Raw genomic sequence first — 24,114 nt, forward strand, 5'->3', positions numbered from 1 at the left:
GAATTGGGAACTGATATTTGTAAGTTCATCACATGGCCATTGGCTACCTGTGATCACCCAGTCGTAAACACAGACTTACAAATTATCGTCAAAGCTTTTCATGATGCCATCCTTCTTCCCTCCAAAGTCATGTTTCTGCCTTCTGGTAATTTTCCAGTCCTATAACTGTAATTCTTACTATTGTGTATTTATGGAGGAAACACCTGGCCCCAAGTGGAATTACATGTCACAACTTGAGAACGTTGTCTCCCCCACCCACCCCGTTTCCTGCAATCTGTTGTCCTAACCTGTCCTGCCCCTGATGGAGTTAAGACCTCTCAATTTTCATAATCGCCCCATTTGAGAAGGGATGACCCCCCCCCATTCAGACCCATTGGTTTCATCTCCTCCCACCTTCTAAGTTGTCCCACATTCTGTTTTAACTTTCTTTTCTTTCTTTATTTACGTCCATTACAGCCAGATCTCTATGGCTCACAGATGTGCCCAGGGAAGCTCCCAGAGGTGCGTCACAGGCCCAAAAGAAGCTTGCATCAAAGTGCTTCTTTGAGATGTCATAGCACTGCGCAGCAGGTTCATGTGTGTGCAGTAGAGTTGTTGCTTGGCTTATCTCACTTTTTCGTTGTCATTCCCAAACTCTGGAGGCCCACGTCACACATTGTTTTGCCGAGACTTCGGAGGGCAAGGCCACGCAAATTGTGTCTAGATGCACTCCAGGAACAGTGTGTCTGTCTCTCACTCCAAGTTGTCCTTGGAGGCTGGACAATTACAAAATGGGGGCATCCGTAGGCTGAACATGTAGGAAAGAAGGCTCAACGCTCAACGCGAAGCTAATCTTTCAGCGTAATTGGTGCAATTGTCCCGGGTTCGAGTTCCAAACGCTCCCTCCTCTCTGCTCTAAATCCTTTAGAGTATTGCCAATTCTCACAAGGCTTTGCCATGGGTGTCACAGTCCCCAGGTTCTATGTGGCCAATGAGCAAAGTGGGGAGGAGGGGATGGAGGGAGGTGAGGAGAAACTATTTAGCACCTCCTGGCTGTTGCTCCTCCTCTATTCTATTTTTGCCTCCCCTCAATCCCCCTCTGTATTAAAGCCCTAGAGCACCCACCCCCCCAAAATTACATTTTGTAATCGCAAAGCGGAAACTGCCCAAGGGTGAGGCTTTTCTTCCATTCGGAAAGATCTTCCAATTACGACATGCCCAGAAAGAGCTTATGTGATTCCAGTCATATAAAATCCATTGATCTGCACTATACTATACTGTGCACAAATTTAGAGAAGTCTTGCTATGTCTGCCCTGAGTCGCCAGAAAAAATAAGCTAAGCCGTAAACATCATTTCATGGATGAGCAGAATTAATATGGAGGTGATTTTCATGCGCTTTTTTTTTTCTATCACAGTCATACTCCCACCCACCCTTTTTAAGTTGGATCCTAGTTTTACCTATGTGTTTTAATTAGAGAAGAGAATGATTGCATTATTAAGTTACTAACTTTAAATCTAGAGTGTCACTCCAGTTTCCCAAGTGTAATCCTACAGGTAGCATGGGCTTCTTGGTGAAGAACTTTACTGGAACATGAAAATGCAGCTGCTGAATGTTCTGAGCTGCCATTCTTTCCCTCTGGTTGTCCACAGGGAATCCCTGAGCAGTGGGCACGGTTACTCCAAACCTCCAACATAACAAAACTGGAACAGAAGAAGAACCCACAAGCCGTCCTGGATGTTCTCAAATTCTACGATTCCAAAGAAACGGTCAACAACCAGAAATACATGAGCTTTACATCGGGAGGTAAGAGGATTCCAAGGCATCAAAGAGAGAAGAAGTAATTCTCATCTCAGAGCCTCAGGATTAGACCAGAATGCCTATGCCTGTAGGGCATCTGAAGTCAGTTCTAGTACCTTCTCCAAATGACTTCAGTGACAGTAAATGGAAAGATAGGCTGGAAGGTGAAGTTGATGTGAGGCAGTTTATGACTTGGCTGTTTTTAGAACTCAAGTAGGGGGAATTAATTGCTCAGTGAAGCAGCAGTTGTCACTTTGAATCAGCAATCACAAGTGTTTGGTCTCTGCACTGGCATGAAGAAAACACTTCCTTAGTCACGTAGGATCAGGCCTTGTGATGTGTCCATGAGATAAGAGGCGTATGGGTCCAACCATGGTCTCCTAAAGTTTGTTTTTTTCCCTCCAATTCATTGAATTGGACCCTGATGATACAGCATTCATTTTGTGGTTGCCAGGTTATTTTAATCCAACTTCAAAATCAGGCTTAAAGAAAGAAATCACGTCTGGCTATTTATAAGAAATTGAAATGGTCATGTTCCTGCCAAATCTTGACTTCATTTGCTAGCACATAGACTGAGCCTTTGTTTGAAACTTTAAGGTTCACATTTGCACTATAAGCAACTGAAAAATATATGCCAAACAATATTTTTGTGTTTTGAGAAAGATAATCCAGGGTGCCTCTCTAGAACAACTTATTTAACATCTAAAAAAAGAAGAGAATCCTATCATTAGTGGTCCAGCTGTAAAGAGCCCCTACCTCTAAGCAATGGTTTTAACATAGGGCAGGCTTAAAATATCTTCAGGGATGGTGCAAGGGGACACTTGGAAGGGGAGGAGTGTCTCCTTTGGTCATAACACATGTCAAAGCCCAAACTTAAGGCATGTAGTAATTCACAAGCTCCACGGGACGTTTTTAACTGAGAAGATAGCTCAACAGCTATTCTCCAGGGCAGAACACTGAAAAGAAAAAAGGCCAGCAAGGAGAGGTTTTATGATATTTAGTCTTCCACATACATGATAGGCCTCAGAGATCCTAGTGACACATCAAACAGCACTTAATTAATGTGAGGAAGTCTAGAACTGTCCTCCAGGTTCACTAGAGAACCACAGGCTACCAGAACCAAAAATGCTTCATTCTAGTATTTGTCTGAGGTGAGTGAAACTCACCAGACATTCTGGGATGCTCTAGAGTTGAGACCAAGGAATGGGATGAGAGGAGGTGGGGTGGGGGAGGAGAAAGAGAAAGGAAGGAAGGCAGGGTGGAAGGGAGGGTGGAAGAGAAGGGAGGGAGGAAATAGGGGACAAATTCTGGATATAGATGTATAGATTCCTACCTCAGGAGTAGGTAATCTCCAGGCACCTGGGTGACTCAGTTGGTTAAGCATCCAACTCTTGATTTCAGCTCAGGTCACCATCTCAGGGTCCTGGGATTGAGCCCTGCATTGATCTCTGTGCTCAGTGGGGACTCTGCTTGAGGCTTCTCTCTCCCTCTCCCTCTGCCCCTCCCCTTGTTTGCACGCATGTTTGCACTCTCTTTCTCTCTCTCAAATAAATAAAATCTTTTTTTAAAGGAAGTAGTATGTAATATCGATAGTCCTCTATATAGATGAGATTCACCAGAGGCCTGCACTAAGGTCTATAAAATGACATGTGAGGGGGCAATGGTGTGAGCTATTTTCAGAACAACAAAGTCATTTGTCATAGTATCTGTTCAATAGCGAACTGGAGAATTTCCTTCTGGTCAAAGGCATGCAGGTTAATTTTTTATTAACTCTGATCTCTAAGGGAGGCAGGCTTCATGAAATAAAGGTGACGTCCTTATCTTTACTTTTCAGATAAAAGTGCACATGGATACATAGCAGCCCATCCCTCGGTAAGTGAAAAATTGAAAATAGTTTGGAGTGATCAGTGTTTCTGACAGTCCAACAGAATACCATCACACAGATTCAGTTTAGATATCTCTTCTTTTTTTAAACAGTCTTTTAAAGGTATAATTTAGATATATAAAATTCACCCATTTTTAAGTGTACAGTTTGGTGAGTTTAGGTAAATGTGTATACCAGCCCTACCATTGCCTTAATCCAGTTTTAGAATATTTCCATCACCTCCTAAGATCCCTTATGCCTGCTTATGGTTATTCCCCATCCCATTCCCACCCTAGCCCCAGGCAGTCACTGGTCTGGTATTATGGATTTGTCTTTCTGGACATTTCATGAACACAGAATCATATAGTATATGACCATTGGGAATTGGCTTAATGCTCAGCATAATGCTCTTACAGTTCATCCTAGTCACATGTTCTCAGTAGTTTGTTCCTTTTTATTGCCAAGTAGTCTTCCATTGTATGGCTGTACCACTGTTTGTTTCACAATTTACCCACTGAAGTCTCTCCAGAGCATTTCCAGGCTTTGGCTGTTGTAGATAAAGTTACTATGAACTTGCATGTATAAGTCTTTACGTAGACAGATGTTTCTATTTCTCTTATGCAAACAATATTGAAAATAATAATCGTCATGACAGTGACTTCTCTTGACTCAGCACTTACAATGTGCCAGGCACTGGGAGGATAACATTTTGCATTCACTTAGCCTTTCTTGACAACCAGATTAGGTAGGTCTTACCATTGTCTGCATTTTACAGATGAGGTTCAGAGACATGAAATAACTCAACTGAGGTCATACTGCTATATGTCTGAGCACCACCTGTTCCAATAAACTGCGATGTGGTGGGGGAGGTGACTTTGCCCAAGCTCACATAGATAGTCTTAGAGAAGTGACCAGAAAATAAGTAACCTAGTTCAAAGTGCTTAGAAGTGAGAGAGCAGCTGCAAGAATACCCATAGGCATTAGACAGAAATTTATCTTAGACAAGGCTTACCTTTACATGGTTTTATTTTGAAATAATTAACATTAGTGAGTTTCCTAACTGTTGCTTCAAAGAGTCCTGGATGATCAACCTTTTATAGAGGACAGATTCTGGCCTGCTTCATGTCACCCTGGGCAACAAGGGTGATAGCAATAAATCAATAGTGGTAATGAGTAAAGGCTATGAAATAGTGTGGCTATTAAAAATAGAATTGCCATGTGATCCAGCAAGCCCACTTCTGGGTTGATACCCAAACGAATTGACTGCAGGTTTTCACACAGATTTTTATATGTATACCCATGTTCATAGTGGCATTATTCACAATATACAAAAGGTGGGAGCAACCCATGTGCCCATCAACAGATGAATGGATTAATAAAGGTGGTTTATCCATGCCATAGAATATTATTCAGCCTTAAAAAGGAAGGACAATCTGGGGTGCCTGGGTGGCTCAGTCGGTTGGGTGTCCAACTCTTGATATTGGCTCAGGTCTTGATCTTGTCTCAGGTGTTGAGCTCAGGGTCATAAGTTCAAGCCTCATTTTGCACTGTCTGCTGAGAATGGAGCTTACTTTAAAAAAATAAAAGAAGGACATTCTGACACATTGAACATGCTACCACATGGATGAACCTTGAGGACATTATGCCAAGTGAAATAATCCAGTCATGAAAAAACAAATGCTGTATGGTTCTACTCATAGGAGATACAGGGTACTCTGCATACTGAGTTTGATTTTTGCAAGATGAAAAGTGTTCTGGAGATTGCTTGCACAACAGTGTGAATATACTTAGCACTACTGAACTATACATTTAAAAATGGCTAAGATGGTAAATTTTATGTCACATATATTTTACCACAATTAAACATAAAAAGAAAAGAAAAGAGGAAGTCTCTGGACATAGGTGTTTAGTCTTATTGTATGAATACTGAATGTGATATGATAATGCATGTAAAATACTTAGTATACTACCTAGCACATACTATATGTTTATTAAATGTAAGCTAAAGCCAAAATGCCAGTCTTCCTTAATCAATACTTACCTTTCCTCCCTTGATTTACTGAATATCATTATTATATAATAAATATGACCTGGGTATTCTGGAAAAGAAATAGTTGGTATTTTTTTAGGTAGGTAGGTCAGTTATTCTAAATGCTAACCTGTTAGGATGGTTAGTAGAATGGTTTTTATTTTTGTCAATGGTTTATATCTCCTGAATTACTGTCCCTTTCTTTTGAGCTTGCTTCTACTGGTTTTGCTTGTGGAATTCAAACTACATCTACATAATGATCAAAATATTCCACCAAATCAGAAAAAAAAATGATGTTCTCACTGTTTGGAGATCAAACTGGATATTTACTTTTTTCACATATATTTATCAAGTGCCCTCTTACAAGCACTAGGAAATCTGGAGCTTATTCTGGTAAGGGAAGAGAAGTATGCATGTCAAGAAACAAAATACAATATGGACCATGTTACATGCCATAAAATATGTCCATTTGCCATGAGAACTCAGAGAAAAGAGATTATTTTCAGCTGGGTAGGAAAAAGGAAGTAGGCTGTTGTCTCAAAGGGCTTAAAGCTCTGTAGGTACTTGGTACATATTTGTTGAATGTTGAGTTGGAAAATGCTTCATAAAAAAAGCTGCATTTGAGCTAGATTGTGAAGGTCTGGTGGGATTTGGACCTGTAAAAATAGGGAAAGACATTCTAAGCAAAAGGAAAAACATAAGAAAGGGAACAGTAATGAGGAGAGCATGGGGACAAAATGGTGTGGTTTTGAATGAAGACAGATGCAAGAAAAAGAATCATAGGAATTAAGCCTCGAACATTAAGTTGGAGCCAAATCATTGGGGCCCTTAAAATGGTATTCTAAGAAATCTGGCCTATTTGCAACAATGTGGATGGAGCTAGAGTGTGTGATGCTAAGTGAAGTAAGTCAGTCAGAGAAAGACAAACATATGATGTCACTCATATGTGGAATTTAAGAAACAGAAGAGATGAATGTATGGGAAGGGGGCAGGGAAAGGAAGAGAGGGAAACCAACCATAAGAGACTCTAAATGTAGAAAACAAACTGAGGGTTGATGGAGGGAGGGAGTTGGGGGGAGGGGCTAGAAGGGTGAAGGGTAGTAAGGAGGGCACTTGTCATGATGAGCACTGGGTGTTGTAAGTGATGAATCACTAAATTCTACTCCAGAAACCAATATTGCACTGTATGTTCACTACAGAAACTTTAAATTAAAAAGGAAGGAAGGAAGGAAGAAAGGGAGGAAGGGAGGGAGGGAGGGAGGAAGGGAGAAATCTGGCCTTTTCCAGTATACATTGGGAAGTTTTGGGAGTTTTTTGGAACAGAAGAATTAGGCAATGAAAGCTAATGCTTTGGGAACAATTACCTGACAGCAAACATCCAGAGTTAATTAAGGGCGGAAGGTGAGGCTGGATGAAGGGGAGATCAGTTGGAGGAGTCCCATAAGCATCCAGGCCATAGGTAACAAGGGCCTAATGGAGATGGTGGCAGCAGGAATGGAGATGAGGTTCAAATGTTTAGGTTATTAATTGGATGTTGGAGGAAAGGTCAAGGTCAAAGGTGATTACAGGCTTCAGATGATACAAGGGTGGGCAGAGGGTGAGGATGCCATCTTTTGGGAGTACAAATGTCCATGAGCAGATGCTGAGTTTCCTATTGGACAGTTTGCAGTATGAAGAGCTGGTAGGACTTCCAGGTGGGGATACTAATTAAACTACGTAACTGAGGCTGGGTTTCTATTGATTGAATGAACTGGATTAGACCCTTAAGTTTAGGTTGGATCCCTTCAGCGTAACTCAGTTACTTAGGAATGGGGAATTGAGAGCACCCTGTGCTCTCCTTATGGTTCCAGGGGGAGATTGCCTTGATGGTCCTTAGGCTTTCTTGCATTAGAAACACTCCCAAGTAGACCTGGCTACCCTTTAAGATCTGATTTAATGGAATTGGACAATCCCTTATAGACAAAGCCTAAACTGATCACGAGTTTTGGCATCCTCGAATAGCCTGGGTGGGAATTACCACAGAAGAAGTGTTGTAGTCACTAAATATTTTAAACGAGTGACTATATCATTAATATTGAATTCAGCAATCCCTCCCTTAGTCCTGTGACATCTGCTTTACTACTCACTTATGGTAGCTTCTTTGATGTGAGTGTATTAAATGCTAAATACTGTTCAGGGACCTACTCTTCAGTTTAAGACTACTTTAAAATCTTATATTTGTATTGGACTATTGAGAGGAAAGAAATGCGTTTAGAATCCTGGACTAGTATCTTGAGTGGAAGGTAGCAACAGTACTGCGACTGTCATGATTTGTGCCCAGAGAATGTCATGCATGATTTGTTCAGTTGACACAGACTGAGCTTTCAATTCGAAGTACTGGTTTATTTTGTTCATCTAGATTAGTGGTCCCTGTACTTCAGTGTGTATCAGATCTGCCTGGAGAAGGTGCAAGTCAAAATGGAATGGAACCCTGAAATCTGCATCTTAAGCAAGCACCAGAAATGGCCCATAGACCACACTTAGAGTGATATGGAGTCTCCAAAGTCCTTACTTCTAATTCCTTTGACCTTTAACAAGGAAGCTCAAAGAAAGAAGAGTTTCCTAAGGCAGTTCCTCTAGCTGAGGTATTGTCCAGAGCAGGGTTTATAACTTAGAGTCCATAGGGATTGGCTTCATAAGATCTCTGTGAATTTATATGGAATGTAATAGAACAGAATAGAATAGAATAGAAAAGAATAGGATTTATATGGAAAAGTGCATACCTACTTGTATCCTTCTGGAGAGATCGGCCAAACACTTCAGAGTTCTAAAAGACTCCAGGACCCTGCTTACGTCAATAATCACCTCCCTTGCCCCACCATGTTGTGCAAGAATTGTATCACAAATTTTCAGTAAGACAAAAACATTCTTTACTCACTGGTTTAATTCCAGCTAGTTAACATACAGTGTGATTAATATGAATTTCAGGTGTACAATGTAGTTTCCACACTTCCATAGGACACCCGGCTCTCATCACAGCAAGTGCCCTCCTGAATACCCATCCCCTATTTCATCCAACACCCCACACACCTCCCCTCCAGTTATCATCTGAAGAGAAACCAGAATATCTATCGACATTCTTTTTCAAGTATTTTTTTTTTTATTTGACAGAGACACAGTGAGAGAGGGAACACAAGCAGGGGGGTTGAGAGAGGGAAAAGTAGGCTTCCTGCAGAACAGGAAGCCTGATGTGGGACTTGATCCCAGGACCCTGGGATCATGACCTGAGCCAAAGGCAGACATTCAGTGGCTGAGCCACCCAGGCGCCCCTCTTTTTCAAGTTTAGACAGACATAGTCATTCTCAGCCTAGAAGGGAGAGCATAGGAACATTATACCTGTGACCTGCAAAAAGATCACCAGCAAAACCTGTTAATAAGCCAAGCTGTTTATTAAACTCTAGCAGCAAGAAAGAGCCCTCCCTTTATAGAGTTTTGCAGTGTATTAAAAAGGGGATGTCAGGGAAGAACATTTATAGGGTTTTACAACATGGCTATGTGATTTTATTTTATTTCATTTTAAGATTTTATTTATTTATTAGAGAGTGAGAGTGCACACATGAGAGAGGGAGAGAAAGAGAGCAGGAGCAGGGGCAGAGAGAGAGAGGGAGAAGCAGACTCTGTGCTAAACAGGGAGCCTGTTGGAGACAATGACTTATTTCTGACTTTAGATATTTTCATAGGCTAATGGAAAGCTTACTGTTCCTAACCATAGTTCATATTGCCTAATAGATTAGATAGCTTCGTTTGCCATATAAAAAGTAGTCCGTTTATATGCAGGTTCTACCCTTCTTCCAGTGAACAATGATTGGGTGCATTCTTGATCCCAGCTGGCGTAAGGTAGAGCAGAACTTTCTGAAACAAAATAATCTCAAAGCAAACACCAATAAACTAGAGGCAAATTTCTAAGTTTCCCCACTGAAGTGCCTTGAAGAATTAGTCTTTTACAAGAAGAAACTGGTTTTTTTTTTCTGGCAACTTAATGTCATTAACACATGTCACTTTCCACACAGCCATAGTACAACATAATAGCTTAGCTCTTACGGCCAAATTAGGACCAAATACAGGTGTATAAATAAGAAAACCAATATCAACTAAGCATATAAATTTCGGTCTATAAACCACTCAGTATGTGTATCAGGGCAAGCAGATATTCTTTCAAATATTTTCTTATAAATTCTAAGTTGTCTTCCTTTGCACAGTAGATAAATCTTGCCATCTCTGATCAGATATATGATTGCATCTTATAGCTCTACCATCAATTTATACATGATTGTAGAAGACCCGAGTTGAATTTCAACCATAGGCTGAGGTCCTTTGATGTTACAGTCTATTAGGCTCCCTGCATTTAACTTAGGAGTTTTGTCCTCAAGAAATGAAAATTCTTTTTTAGGATTAGCTTGAGCCAGTATACCCAAAGGCATCAACCAAAAACCAATACATACACACACACCAAAAAATAAAAAACCATCCATAGTAGTGCCCTCCAATAGAAATGAATGTCGTAAAAGCCATATATGTAACTTTAAATTTTCTAGTAACCACATAGAAAAAAAAAAGAAATAGATGAAATTTTTAATGATATTTTACTTAGCCAAATTTATTCAAAATATTATCATTTCAACATATACACAACATAAAAGGAAATGTCTTTCACCAAGGAACTATTTTACAATTTTTTTCATGTTATATATTCAACATGCAATATATATTTTACACTTACAACACACCTCAATTCAGACTAGTGACATTGGAATTGTTCATTAGCCATGGACAACACAGACCTCTATCATCATTCAGTGATTTTTAAACTTGAGCCTGAACCAGAATCACCTGGAAGGCTTGTCATAACACACTATTATGCCCCACTCCCAGAGTTATGATTCATTAGTGTGGGTAGAACCCAAGAATTTGCATTTCTAACAAGTTCCTGGTGATGATGCTGATCTGGGGACCACAATTTGAGAACCCTAGTCAAAGTGCTTTCAAAATTCAGCTTTGGAACCATTTTTACCCCTGCATTAATATGAATGATGAAGAACTGATCCTAGATACGATGATTGTTGTTTTTGGTGGTGGTATTGCAGTTTTTAACATTGCAAAGCACCATTTATACCTGTTGGTTAAGACTGAATAATTATTTATGTTGATGAATATTCCTTAGATCTTCATGTCTGTTATTTTCTGAGTGCTTCTTTCCAGGAGGCTGAACAGGGAAGCAACATTTATGGGCTTGCTTGTACTTAGTGAGTATTTGCAGAGCTGTATTAATACCATATCCATATGCATGCTCTGATCTTTAGGCACAAAATAGCCCTTTTCTGGTCGACAAACTATCAATCAACAAATTGACAATCGGCCCAGTACAAATCAAAGGCTTTAATAACATTTTTAAAATATATTATTCATTGATTTCCAAAACATTGAACTTTGAAATACTAAATGAATAGCTCACTGTTTCTGAGCTCAGTGGAAAATAAGAAAGATTTTTTAAAAAAATGTCATGATGTTTAAAACCATGACCTGAATTAACCTCAGAATGTGGGCAGTCCCAGTAACCAAATTGTAGAGGTTCTGCTAATTTGTAAAAGGTGCAGTTTTTTTTCATATCCCTATGTGATCCAATATTTCATTTCCCTTTTCTCATTTCTGAGAAAAACAATGGGGTGTTAATACCTGGTCTCTAAACTTTGTTTTTGTCATAAGAGTACAAAAACAGCATCAGAGCCTCCTTTGGCTCCTCCAGTGTCTGAAGAAGAAGATGAAGAAGAGGAAGAAGAAGAAGATGACAACGAGCCCCCACCAGTTATCGCACCGAGACCCGAGCATACAAAATCAGTAAGTCACGAATGACTGTTTGTAAATGACTCAAAAGATGTCCTCTGGAACAGCTGTAGAGTCAGAATCTAGTCCATCCACTCCTACCTATTGAGTATCTACTGTGTTCCCTGAACTAGAATATCAGGTACAACCTTGTTTGAGGTTGCTCTTTGGGGATACAAGATGGTACGTGACGATTAGAGAATGATACCATGCAAATAAGTGCTAAGTTATAAGATCACTACCGAAGTTAAATTAGAGAAGGAAATCCATGTGAATCAAGTAGGAAGAACTGCCTAAGCAGGGGCACCAAGGCCAGAATTAGCACAGCATATATGGGGAACCTCAGAAGGTGGGATCCTGAGAGCTTTCAAGAACAGTATATTTGAAGCAACTTAAAGTTCTTGCTTAATAATTAATTAATCACTTGACTTTAAATACTCACCGGGGGTCGGGGTTGGGGCGTGGAGTCAGAATGAATAGGCAAGGCACAGAGGATTTTTAGGGAAATGACTAAACTCCATTGCCATCATGGCGGATACACATCATTATACATTTGTCCAAACCTATAGAATGTATACCCTAAGAGAGAATTGTATGTAAACTATGGACTTTGGGTGATTATGACACATCAATGTAGGTTCATCAATTGCCACGAATGTCCTACACTGGGCAGGGGGTGTTGGCAATGGGGGAGGCTATGATGTGTGGGCACAGAGGACAGTTGGGAAATCTGTACCTTCCTCTCAACTTGACTGTGAACCAAAAACTGCTTTAAAATTTTGTGTTAATGAAAAAAAATAAAACCTCATTGCCATGACAGCATCTTGACTTCATAACCCTTTCCCTGGCCTACTGTTTTCATCGTAGAACTTGTTTTCTTATTTTTAAGATCTACACTCGTTCTGTGCTGGAATCCATTGCTTCACCAGCAGCACCAAATAAAGAGGTCACACCACCTTCTGCTGAGAATGCCAACTCCAGTACTTTGTACAGAAACACGGATCGGCAAAGGAAAAAATCTAAGATGACAGACGAGGAGATCCTAGAGAAACTAAGTGAGTTTGAGGGGTATTTTGTTTTGATTTATTTTGTTTTCTGCCATCATTTCTTCATGGGATGGTCTCTTATAAAACATTTAAAGTGGGGACCGATCTTTTCAAAGTTTGGGCCTCCTTGCATGAACTCCAGGCTCCCCGAAGTCAAAAGATGTAAAAGTTTGAATTTGCTCTGTATTCCAGATCACTCCTTCCCCCATGCTCCAAATTTGACAGAAACTAAATATTTTCACTTGATAAAATCAACTAAGGTGAAAATTTGACATGATGAATTAAACAGCATTTTATTTTAAAATGATGCTCCCGAAAGGAATAAAATAATCTGATGACATATCGTTTGATCATCCCCCGAGGTCTCCCAACTGATCCATCATGATAGATAAGTCAAGCTCAGGGCCCAATGCAGTCAATCAAAACCAGCAGCCATAGTAATATAGTCTTTTCCCTTAACTTAGGAGCATTTCTGTGTGGAGAAGGGGAACAGGGCCAGCAAATGCTAACAAACTCCCGCCCCTGGTGTCATTATTGTGTACACGCTTGTGCATACACACTCACTCCAGTTTCACGAAACAATCCTCTTTCAGTTAGCTTTCTGGATCGAGGAGATTTAAGAAAAAGACATTGTCTGCTGAGAAGAGCCAAAGGTCTGTGAAGCACAGTCATTAAACTCATGCTACAGAAATATCTAACACATTTCTGGTTATCTGTAATCAGTGCCCCCAGTCTTACTAATTCCTCTTCATCCTTCAAACCCCAACTCAAATGTGGCCTCCGCAGTACAGCCTTCTTTGCCTCTCCCAGTCTGAGTTAAGGGCTCCTCTTCTTTACTGCCTTTATGGCAGCAAATCACACCATACTAGTCCAATCTCTTTCACTTAGACTTAGCTCCTCAAGGGAGGGGACTGTGTCTCCTTTTCCTGAATGTCCAGCTCCTTAAAAAAAGGTGCTTGGTACATAAAGGCATTTAACAGATGTTTTTTGAGTGAAAGAATGAAAGAGTGAGCAAAAAAACATGTACCTTGAATGAGTCCCTGCTTGTCTCTTCTATGTAAGAATCTTTGGAGGAAACCATAGAAAAACAATTTCCTGCCATCAGGAAACTTACAATTTTATTTGGATGATAAGATTCAACAATGTGATACAATTAGAGAAAAGGAAGCTGTCTGGTTTCATGCAAATTTCCATCTCACCTCAGGGAAGAAAGCGAGTGGTTCCCACTGGATACCTCAGGGAAACTCTGCGTAGGTGCTTGTGGGGCCATCTTTACCCTCCAGGAAATACTTGGCAATATCCAGAGACATGTTTATAGTCACAGCACAGGGAAGGCTACTGGCCTGTAGTGGATAGAGGCTAGGTATGTTTCTAAAATCTCTACATTGCTAAAGACATGCCCCTCCTTTCCCTTCTGTGACAAAGAATTATTCAGCCCCGAATGTCAGTAGTGTTGAGGTTGAGACATTCTGAGCTAGCGGTATTTGGAAAGGCAAAGGTTGGCAGTGAGCGTTTGGAACTGGAATCACTGGGACTTCAGCCATCTGACTTTACTATACGTGATTAAATATGCCTCTGGTGCTAATACCTACTATTTGCTGTAATAACAGTAGTAATAATTTGCATCTATTGAGAATTCTCAGTGCTGGCCACTTTACATGCATGGTAAGGTTTAATTTTCATAATATCTTGGGGTAGATTTAAATATCCTCATTTTACAGATCACTGAAAGTAAGCCTCAGAAAGGTAAAGAGACCAGGTTACCAAACTAAAATGAGTGGTGGAACCCGAGTTTGAACTCAACTCTGTTTGCCTTCAAAGGTGACACTAGTTCTATTAACCCACTTTGCTTCTGCATATCCCAGAATATATATATATTCTATATATAGAAGAGGGAAGGAAAAAGAAAGACTTTTCTGGATAATTCCAATTCAATTATTCAGACAGTTACCTCAGTTCTTTTCTTTATTTTATACATGTAGACATGACCCTGTGAGATTTTATTAGATTTTTAAAATCTCACAGCTTTGCTTTCATTAAAAAAATGACTATGATGGGTCTTTGATTCAAATTTCAATTGATTTATTAGAATGCAGATGCATTTTTGGGTTTCTTATACTTACTGACAGAGAGACGAGCATTCTTCTCTTGTGCCCAAATCTGGCTTTCCTTGCAAACTGTAATGGTGCCTGAACCATGGTCACTCTTGTGTATTCTTGCTTGTGTATTCTGCCCTGCCCTGAGCAACATGATGAAGAAGAGTAAGCTGCCTTTGATTACGTTTTTTAATGAAGGATTGGGTGTTTTCTTCTCAACTGGAAACTGCTCAGGCTTTGGGAGACTCACTTTCTCTCTGGTCCATGGGCCACCTGTAACTGCCAATCTGACCTCACACTTCCAGATCTTGGCAGAGAGAACCTATAGAGAAATGGTAGAATGCTTTTCATGAAGCGGGTCCAGGTTGAGCTATACTGCAAAGTCTGCAAAGTGGGTCTTTCCTACTTCTGCTGCACCTGTGGACATGCACCCGCTATGTGCCTTCTCTCTCTGCCACAGCCTCACTCTATAAGTTCAGATGATTTATTTCACCCCTCTGAGCATCAGAGATAAGAATCATAACTGCATTTGAGGATTCTGTCTATAGGATGAATTTTTTTAAAAAGATTTTATTTATTTATTTATTTGACACACAGAAAGAAAGAGGGAACACAAGCAGGGGAAGAGGCAGAGGGAGAAGTAGGCTCCCTGCTGAGCAGGGAGCCTGACACAGGGCTCAATCCCAGGACCCTGGGATTATGACCTGAGAAGAAGGCAGATGCTTAATGACTGAGCCACCTAGGCACCCCTATAGGATGGATTTTACGTAACTCAACCTGTGACTAAGAAGACAAGTATTGGAGTCAGAAATGACAAGCCCCTTTCTTGTGTTCCTCTGGGCAAGTAATTTAACTTTCCTTGACCTCTTTTTCCTCATCTAAAAAGAAAAATATGGAGATATCAATAGCACCAATGTCATGGCATAATAATAATTAAATGAGAATTGGGCATATAAAAACCTCAGCCACAGTCCCTCATACACAGTAGGTGTTCAGTAACTGGTAATTACCATTTTATTACATGAATGTAAAGCCTTAGTAAGATCGTACACTAGACCAGGCTTTGGAATGAATCATAAGGGAGTCTGAGTCATAGGCCCAGACTAGCTTGTGTGTCCTTGGGCCAGTCAGTCAACTCCTCTGAATTTCAGTTTCTTCTTCTGAAAAATGAAAGTAGTACTAGTACCAATGTGATAGGGATTTGGTGAGGACTAAACAAGGTAAAGTATGTAAGACACCTAACACAATAAATAGTAGTACACATTTAATCATGTTATTTTTGTCAAATGAGAGCCACCATATTTTGCAACATAAAAAACTGGGGGTCTCCCAGTGGGACAGAATGTTTGAAACCAGCAATGAGCTAGGATGTATGGTCCTTATACAGAAGTCATTGAGAGAATCAAGGCCCCCTTTGGACTTAGGGAAGAAATAAATGAGCCTGTGCTGAGAGGCAAAGGAGAGGAGGCTGGGAGCCAGAGAGGTCAAGGAAGAGTCTATAGCCCATACCAGAGCAGATCCCACCATAAGCATGGGGAAGGAGGGAGGGCAGCCATCTTTGGGCTCAGGGATCAAATTACTGTGAGGTGGGCAGCCCAGACCACAGAGCCGCCAGGCTGTTCCTCTTCTACGCAGTTGCTGATTGTGGGGGCCAGACCATGGGATCATTAATAGCTGAAATAAACAGATCATCTTTCAGTTTTACACAGACAGATAGCCTGGGTCTGGCTTGTTCATTGTGGTCTGTCTGAATCTGTTGGAAAATAAAGAAACCCCTACATTTTAGAGAAAATTTCCAAAAGGCGCTGTCAGCAAAATGGTACAAGGCAGGAAATTTGTCTTGGGCCCCACCATCACCTCCTCTTCTTGTCCCTCCCCTTCTCCAGTGTTCGCCACTCAAAACTCTTCTAATTTCCCCCTCAGATAGGACTAATATTAATTTAGAGAATTATTTTTGCTTTTTTCTCAGGAATCCAAACCTCCTTGGTATGCTAAAGGAATAATCTTTTTAATGGTCAGAGTTCAACTTAGCTTAATATGTAGGAACATACCCTGATAGGATTTTCTGTCACTGAAACCACACCATGAACCCTATTTTCAAATACTACTATTTAGTCATTTCTTAAGTCCTCATACTTTCAAATTAATAGTTGGCTTCTTATTTAAGAAATTGCCCTGGTAGGAAAATTGTTTTGGTGTGACTATTTTTTTTATCCTTTTGATTTTGAGTTGCTCATTTTTGTCACTGTTTTCCCCTATTGTGTCACAGTGGGGTTTTTCTTCCCTTTCCTTAGCGTAATTTATAAAAACCGATTACAGTGGCTCTGATGAAAGAGGTCACTTGAAAAGCTTGTTTTGTGATTGGGAATCATAAACAAGACCTCCTGTGCACTTGCCTCACATCAGTAGATGGCAGCACACACTCTCCTGTGAAGGGTAGTGGGTGTGGAGACGCCATTTTATTTGAACAGCAGTTCAATCCAGAGGCAGGAGCTCATCAAAATGGCTGTCTTTTGGAAATCCTCATGAAAGGATTTATTTCCCGTTTTTTTTTTTTTTTTAACTCTGCATTCCAAGGAAATAAAGGTTGAGTAATTTACTACCATAAAACCTCATTAACTGAACCCTGCCAATTGAAATTGGTCATAATTCAGAAAGTGGCTTGGGCTGAAGCTTATTTGCTTTTGTTCAGTCTATGGAAAAGAGTTTGTTCAGCAACTTAATAGTATAACTTTCTTAGAAGACTATAAACTCCTTAATAAAATGATGGCTTCAAATGACTTTCAAATTGTCATTTCATTACCAAAAAAAAAAGAAAGAAAGAAAGAAAAGAAAAAAAGAAGAAAGTCCAGGCCTTTGTCCATTAATAGCTGACTTGAATAAGGATCGTTCTCAGTGATGTAGAAATCTGTAAGACAATTTGAAAGGTCAAGTGGCAATTCAGAAATTGTTAAATTGGTGGCATTCTGTAGATGTAACTCAAGTAAAATACGTTCTCCAACCCCTGTCTTAAAATATGGGGCATTCACAAAAGGAAGTGCCTAGTTGTATTTGAGTTCAACACAACAGACAGTTATTGAGTAACTAATGTATTTCTCACACAACATTGTTTGGGGAGGTGCTGAGGATACAGAAATGAGTGAGACCTGACTCTTGTCCTTAAGACATAGTTTATAAGGGGATGTCAAATATATAAAGATGGATACATGGTGTATTAAGTATAGAGAAGTACTGTAAATGCAAAAGCAAGAGAGACAGAAAGAGAGAGAGGAGGTACAGTAGAATAAAGGGGAATTGGTAATTTTATTTGAAAAAAATCAGGGAAGGCTTCCTAGAAGAGGCACCATCAAAGCTAAACTGAAGCATGAATAGGAGCTTGAAAACTTAAGAAGGACATTCCAGGCAGGAGAATAGCAAGTTTAGAAGGTAAGAAGGCATATGCCCAGGAATGCTAACTTATTCAGTGTCACTTAATTATATCATTGGTGGTAGGTAGAAGGATTAGAGTCTTAAGAAAGGAAGCTTACCTGTCAAGCAAGAGCTCACCGTTACCTGCAGTTTGTTATGGTCAAAGCAATGAGGGTTGAGTGGGGAAGTGGTGGAAAAGAGATGGAGAATGAAGCAAGAGTCAGATACAAAGGGCCTTGTGCTCCCTGCCAAGGAGTTTGAGATTTACCCTGTAGGTATCAGGGGGAGCTTTGAGGACTTCTGAACCAGGGAATCACATGACAGCATTTGCATTTAGAGCGCCTGCCAGAGTGAGGTGTGGAGCCCAGACTGGAGTGTGAAGAGGCTAGCAGTTGGGAGTCCAGTGAGGAGGCTGTTAGAATAGCCCAGACAAAAACAATGAGGGCCCAACTAGAACAGTAGGAACAAGGAAGGGACAGATTGACAAGGTCTCTGGGAGGTAAACAAATGCAGGCTCAGGACTTGGTGGACAGCCACATGGAGGTAGTGAACGAGAGGGATGAGTCAGATCTGACTCCCAGATTTCTGACTTGGGCTACTGAGTGGACAGATGGTAGTTCAGTGGACTGAGATTGGAAATGCAATTATAACATTTAATTTAAAAAGCATTATAAATTTAATTTAATTTAAATAATAAATTTAATTTAATTTAAAAAGCATTATAACAACTCACATATTATGTACGTCTTATTTAACTTCACTGAAACATGGACTTGTGTTATGAAAAAACAAACCACCACCCCCACCACCGACAAATCTAACAGCTTGATGAACAGTCCAGGACTGAAACATTTATTTTTTTTTTCAAGGTATACCATCTACTGGTAGGTCTGAACACTAGGTATTGTTTGTAGCACACAGTTTAGCACTTGAATATATACTTCCTTGTCCTCATTCATTTGGTCAATAAATATCTGTTCAGTGACAGCCATTGTTCTAGACACTGAAGTTATAGGGATGAAAAGACAAGGTTTTTGCCCTCAAGAAGAAACATGAGAATCTCATTAGAGGGATCAGAGAAGAATTCACAAATTAGGATGACTTGAGATAACGTTTAAGTAATAAATAGGAATTTGTGGGTTAGATAGAAAAGGAAAAGGAGGAGCATCTGCAAAGACATAAGCCTTCGATAGTGATAGCATTACTAGGATTTTAAAGTAGGAGGGATGGAGAGTAGAGGAATTATATGAGATTAGTCTTGTTAGGTAGGAGTTGGTTGGTACTAGACGGTAAAGAGCATTCTATGCCAGACTAAGAAATTTGGACTTGATTATGTAGCAAGGAGGAACTTTTGAGGCATTATAAGGAAGAGTGAAATCATTCTGAAGAAGGGCAACTATACATATCAGCTTACCCAGGACAGTCTTGGTTTGTGAACTATATGGTGGCCCTATTCCTAAAGCATTGTGTAAGATAGAGAAGGTAGAGTGTTGAGGTAGGTAATGACTAGTGCAATTGTTTGGACAAGAGGTGTTAAGGGCCTGAACAATGGCACTGGCCATGGGCATGAAGAGGAGGGAATGAATAAGAGTGGACATTAGGAGATAGAATGTAGAGACCTTCTCTTAAATAGTTCATGCTGTAAATCTTATCCCGTTGACACTACACTTCTTTGGAATGGAGCTGTGATAGTAAGATATAAGTCAAAGGTAATGGTACCGATATGTTTGCTTAAAAAAAAAAAAAGGAGAGCCAGAGACATCCAGATAAATGATTCTGTTCAAGGTAATCCACTTGAGAACCTAAACCTGTATTCCCATGATGCTGTTATGGCCCAGAATTTTTCTGCATTCATTCAAGCCCTGCATTGAAGGGTCAATGGCACTTCTTTTAGATTTGTTTTGAGCGGTAGTGGTGTATTCATCCTCTGAATACTGGATTTGGTATTGTGAAATAAAAAAACCCCAATATTTGTTTCCCATAGCCAAACATGATAAATTTAATGTTTTTCTTGCGTGGTTATAAACCACCTTATTCTCCAGTGTTTGGAACAGTCTATAGCAACACAAAGTAGATTGGTGGTTGCCTAGGGGGAGGGGTGGATAAAGAGTGACTGTGAACAGGTACAAGGTTTCTTTCTGGGATGATCAAAACCTCCTAAAATGAGATTATGGTGAAATTTAATAAATTTTCATAACTCAAAAAAGTTATGAAAATCCATTGAATTGTACACTTAATTTTTTTCCTTTTAAAAAAAAATACTGGGCACTGCTTTTGCTGCATCCCACGTAATTTGATAGGTTGTATTTAATTTTCATTTAGTTCAAACTATTTTTAAATTTCTCTTGAAGTATCTTCTTTCACACATGTCTTAGTTAAATATCTTGGGATTTTCCAGTTGTCTTTCTGCTATTGATTTTTAGTTTGTATCCATTATGATTAGAAAAGGCATTGTGTACGATTTCAACCTTGTAAAATTTGCTAAGGCTTGCTTTGCTGCCTAACATGTGGTCTATCCTGGAGAATGTTCCATGTACACTTGAGAGAAATGTGTATTCCTCAGTTGCTGGGTGAGGAGTTCCATCAATGTGTTAGCTCTAATGGACCCATAGTGTTGTTTGTGTCCTCCATTTCCTTGCTGATCTTCTCTGAGGTTGTTCAATCCATTATTGAAAGCAAGCTATTAATTAAAGTCTCCCACCATTATTGTGTTGCTGTCAATAGCTCCCTTCACTCTTGTCAGTGTTTGCTTCATACATTTGGGAGCACTGATGAATTGCACCCTTTAAATGAGTGAGCTTTTATGGTATGGAAGTCATATTCCAGTAAAGTTATTACTAAAAAGTGGAGTGCAGGGAGGGTTCTGGGTTTGGGGGTATAGGATTTCAGAAAGCATGAGTCTCATTGCTTTATGAGTCAACTTTGTTCTTTATTAGACCCCATCACTCTTAGCGTAGTACTGGGTACATAGTAATGGCTCAAGAGATATTTGTCCAGCAGAACTGAATATAGTGTAGCACTCAATTTCTCTCCAATTCAGAGAAGATAGTGATTTTATTAAATAGTTCATGCAAGTTCTTGGATGTTTGTATCTCCTGCTCTACAGTATCCTTTTATGGGAACTTTTTATAAATGTTGAGTTGTGCCCAGTCCTTTTTGTTTCTCAAACATCATCAGTTTTGAATATAAAACAGCACAGGTTATTACTACTACTTTAATTAATATATTACTGTTTTTTACTTTAATAAAACATATTATTAGCCATAAAAATTATAGAAAATACATGAAAATATTGCTCTGATGTTTTGTTTGTCATTGACTGTGGCATTGTAATTTTTAGTATTAAATAAAGGGAAATCAACCACCCAATTTAAATCTTCTCTCTCTCTCTTTCTTCCTCTCCCCCCACCCCCATACTCAGGAAGCATTGTGAGTGTTGGTGACCCAAAGAAAAAATACACAAGATTTGAAAAAATAGGTCAAGGGTAAGTGATTGTTATTTAAAATATCAAAAGATAAGCACCAGAGATATACATTCAGATCCAATAGCAAGCCTGGGTTATTTCAAGTTCTGCATTCTCAATATTGGTCTTTCTAGTTGACAGACTGACTGTTAATTAATATAGCAAGACATCTTGCTGGAATCTGCATTAATGTTGGGCTGAGAGCTATTTGTTTTGGGACATTTGAATCCCATAGAGTTAGAAGATCCAAACTGATTTCTCTGGAAAAACAGTAGGGTTATAGAAACCTCTGACTCATATGAAAACTCCTTTTATCTCTGTCCCCCTTACATCTGTATGGATATTAGGCTTCCGATCCTGTTTCATTGTTAAACTGTACAGTGACAGAGTGGGGGCAGAAGAACTCCTTACCTAATAGTCCAGAGGGGGGCAGAGTTGACTCTGCAAGTAAGGAGGAAACCGATTAACAATCCCTAAAGGAGATGGAGTACAGCATTTTCACTTAGCATGCTTATTAAGAATAAAGATCCTCAGGCCTGGCTGTCAGAGATTTGATTCAGAAGTATGGAGTGGGGACTTAGGAATCTGAACTTTGGGAAAGATCCTCAGAAATCCTGATCCTCGCCTAGAAAAGAGAACCACAGGACCAGATCATTCACTAGAGCTAAAGGTGGGGGTCATCTGTTCTCTAAGTCAAGTGTAATTAGGTATGTTTCTCAGATCTTAGTGTGAAACTGAGAGTGGGCTACAATGTTTGAAACAGGGAAATGTTTTGTTTAAAGTCCAATGAAGTGTTCTTAAGAGGTATCCTTAATTGGGGAAGGAGACAAGATATTTAGATGCATCAACTACTGTATGCCAGGAACCAAGATGGCACCCCAGAGGTCTCCTGGCTGAAAAGGAAGGGATATAGCTAACGTGCCTACAGAATTATGCTAGCCCTTCAGCCAGTGGAGTCTATTTTCAGATAAGGGAATGGACAGTTTCTTCTTTGGGTAATTCACTGCTTTTCCTTGAATTCTTATGTTCAGAAAATTGTATGTTGTACATAAGCTTGACAATTTTTCATGATTTTTATTTTTTATTTATTTTTCCCCCTTTAGCTTCTGTACTAAAGTTTCTTTTGAAATTGCCAACTTATCTCAGAAAATAAGGGAAAGCATTCATTAGATATTTTGGCTAGGGGGTAAGAGTCTTGTGGCACTTGTGGGGAATGTGCTGGTTTCTTTCTTATGATAAGAAAACCAGAAGAGGGAGGCAAAAACTCAGGCAGAAACAGATGGCCAAGTTTCTTCTTCCAGTGGAAACCATAATGCTGTTGCATTTGAAATTTTTAGGGGGTAAAATATTTGTGCTTTTGCTTTTGCTTTGTCATTTGATATCACTGGTATTCTTACTTGCTCATGGAGGAAAAAAGAAGAGTTTTATAGTCTCTATGGACCACTGTCACCTAACCAGTCAAATAGTATTTCTGCCAATTGCTCTAGACCACTGCTATCTAAACAGAACTTTCTGTGATGATGGAGATGTTCTCTATTTGTGCTGTGCCATACAATAGCCAGTGGTACAGGTGGCAGTGGAGCACTTGAAACGTGTCTGATGCAAATGGGAAACTATATGTATTTAAATTAATTTATTTGTTTATCACACATTTGTTGAGTGCCAACTGTGTGCCAGATACTTTTCTAAGGGCTGGAGAGACAGAGATAGGTAATGATATGGGCCCGCAAAGAACTTAAATTCTTAGTAGTAAATGCTTGATAGAGGGGTACGTTCATTAGCATACAGGGAACACACTGAGACAAGTCTCCCTCTCCTGAGTGCAGGGCAAGGCTGGCTTTTGTAGCCATTATTTCCCACCTGGAATTTTCCTTCTTAACTTCTGGTGAACTGGTTGCTTTACTTAAGTAAGGAAGCCATACCTTCTCCAGTCCCTATACACACACACTTCAACTTGCTTTCTTAATGCCCAAAAGGTAAACACCTCAAGGCCAGTTAAAACACGGTATTCAGGGAGCTTAGAAAGCAAAAATTGCCTTTTAGATTTTGTTGTAATCTGGTTGGGTTTTGGTGGAGCTAATAATTGGAATGGATACACAATCCACAGAGAAGCTGCATTTCAGATCATTGCCATCCAGTATGGTAACCATGTGACCATTGAGCACTTGAGGTGTAGCTAGTCCAAATTGAGATATGCTGCAAGTCTAAAATATGCACTGATTTCAAAAACTTAGGAAGAAAATATGATACAAAATATCTCAATAAATTATATATATTGGTTACGTGTTGAAGTGGTATTTTACATGCATGCAATGTAGTATTTCGTATTTACATACCCACAGTGTATTATCAAAATTAATTTTATCTTTTAATCTTTTTAGAGTATAGCTCCCCCCCAAATTTAAAACAGGCTCTCCTTCTATTTCTAAAGGGCAGGGCTGCTTTAGTTGTAGGTCTAAATGGGAGTTATTTGTTTATTTTTTCAAAAAAGTAGGTTTGTTTCAGGAGTTGGTTTTTTGGGGAGTGGGAAGTGAAAGATGTTACAATTTTGTTTTGATTGTTCTTTCCCA

At 39.6% G+C, this 24,114-nt stretch overlaps 1 protein-coding gene across 1 annotated transcript in view; it reads left to right on the top strand.

Annotated features, from left to right (window-relative positions):
* The window catches only part of PAK3 (p21 (RAC1) activated kinase 3), a 110,610-nt gene that overhangs the window by 49,606 nt on the left and 36,890 nt on the right, over positions 1-24,114 (top strand). Inside the window, exons 6-10 of the mRNA XM_080831295.1 lie at positions 1,631-1,784; positions 3,613-3,650; positions 11,414-11,545; positions 12,420-12,585; positions 21,502-21,565. Coding sequence (XP_080687421.1) covers positions 1,631-1,784; positions 3,613-3,650; positions 11,414-11,545; positions 12,420-12,585; positions 21,502-21,565 — 554 coding nt within the window. The remainder of the gene's footprint in view (positions 1-1,630; positions 1,785-3,612; positions 3,651-11,413; positions 11,546-12,419; positions 12,586-21,501; positions 21,566-24,114) is intronic.

The sequence above is a fragment of the Martes martes genome, assembly GCF_963455335.1.
Source record: "Martes martes genome assembly, chromosome: X".
Lineage (NCBI taxonomy): Eukaryota > Metazoa > Chordata > Mammalia > Carnivora > Mustelidae > Martes > Martes martes.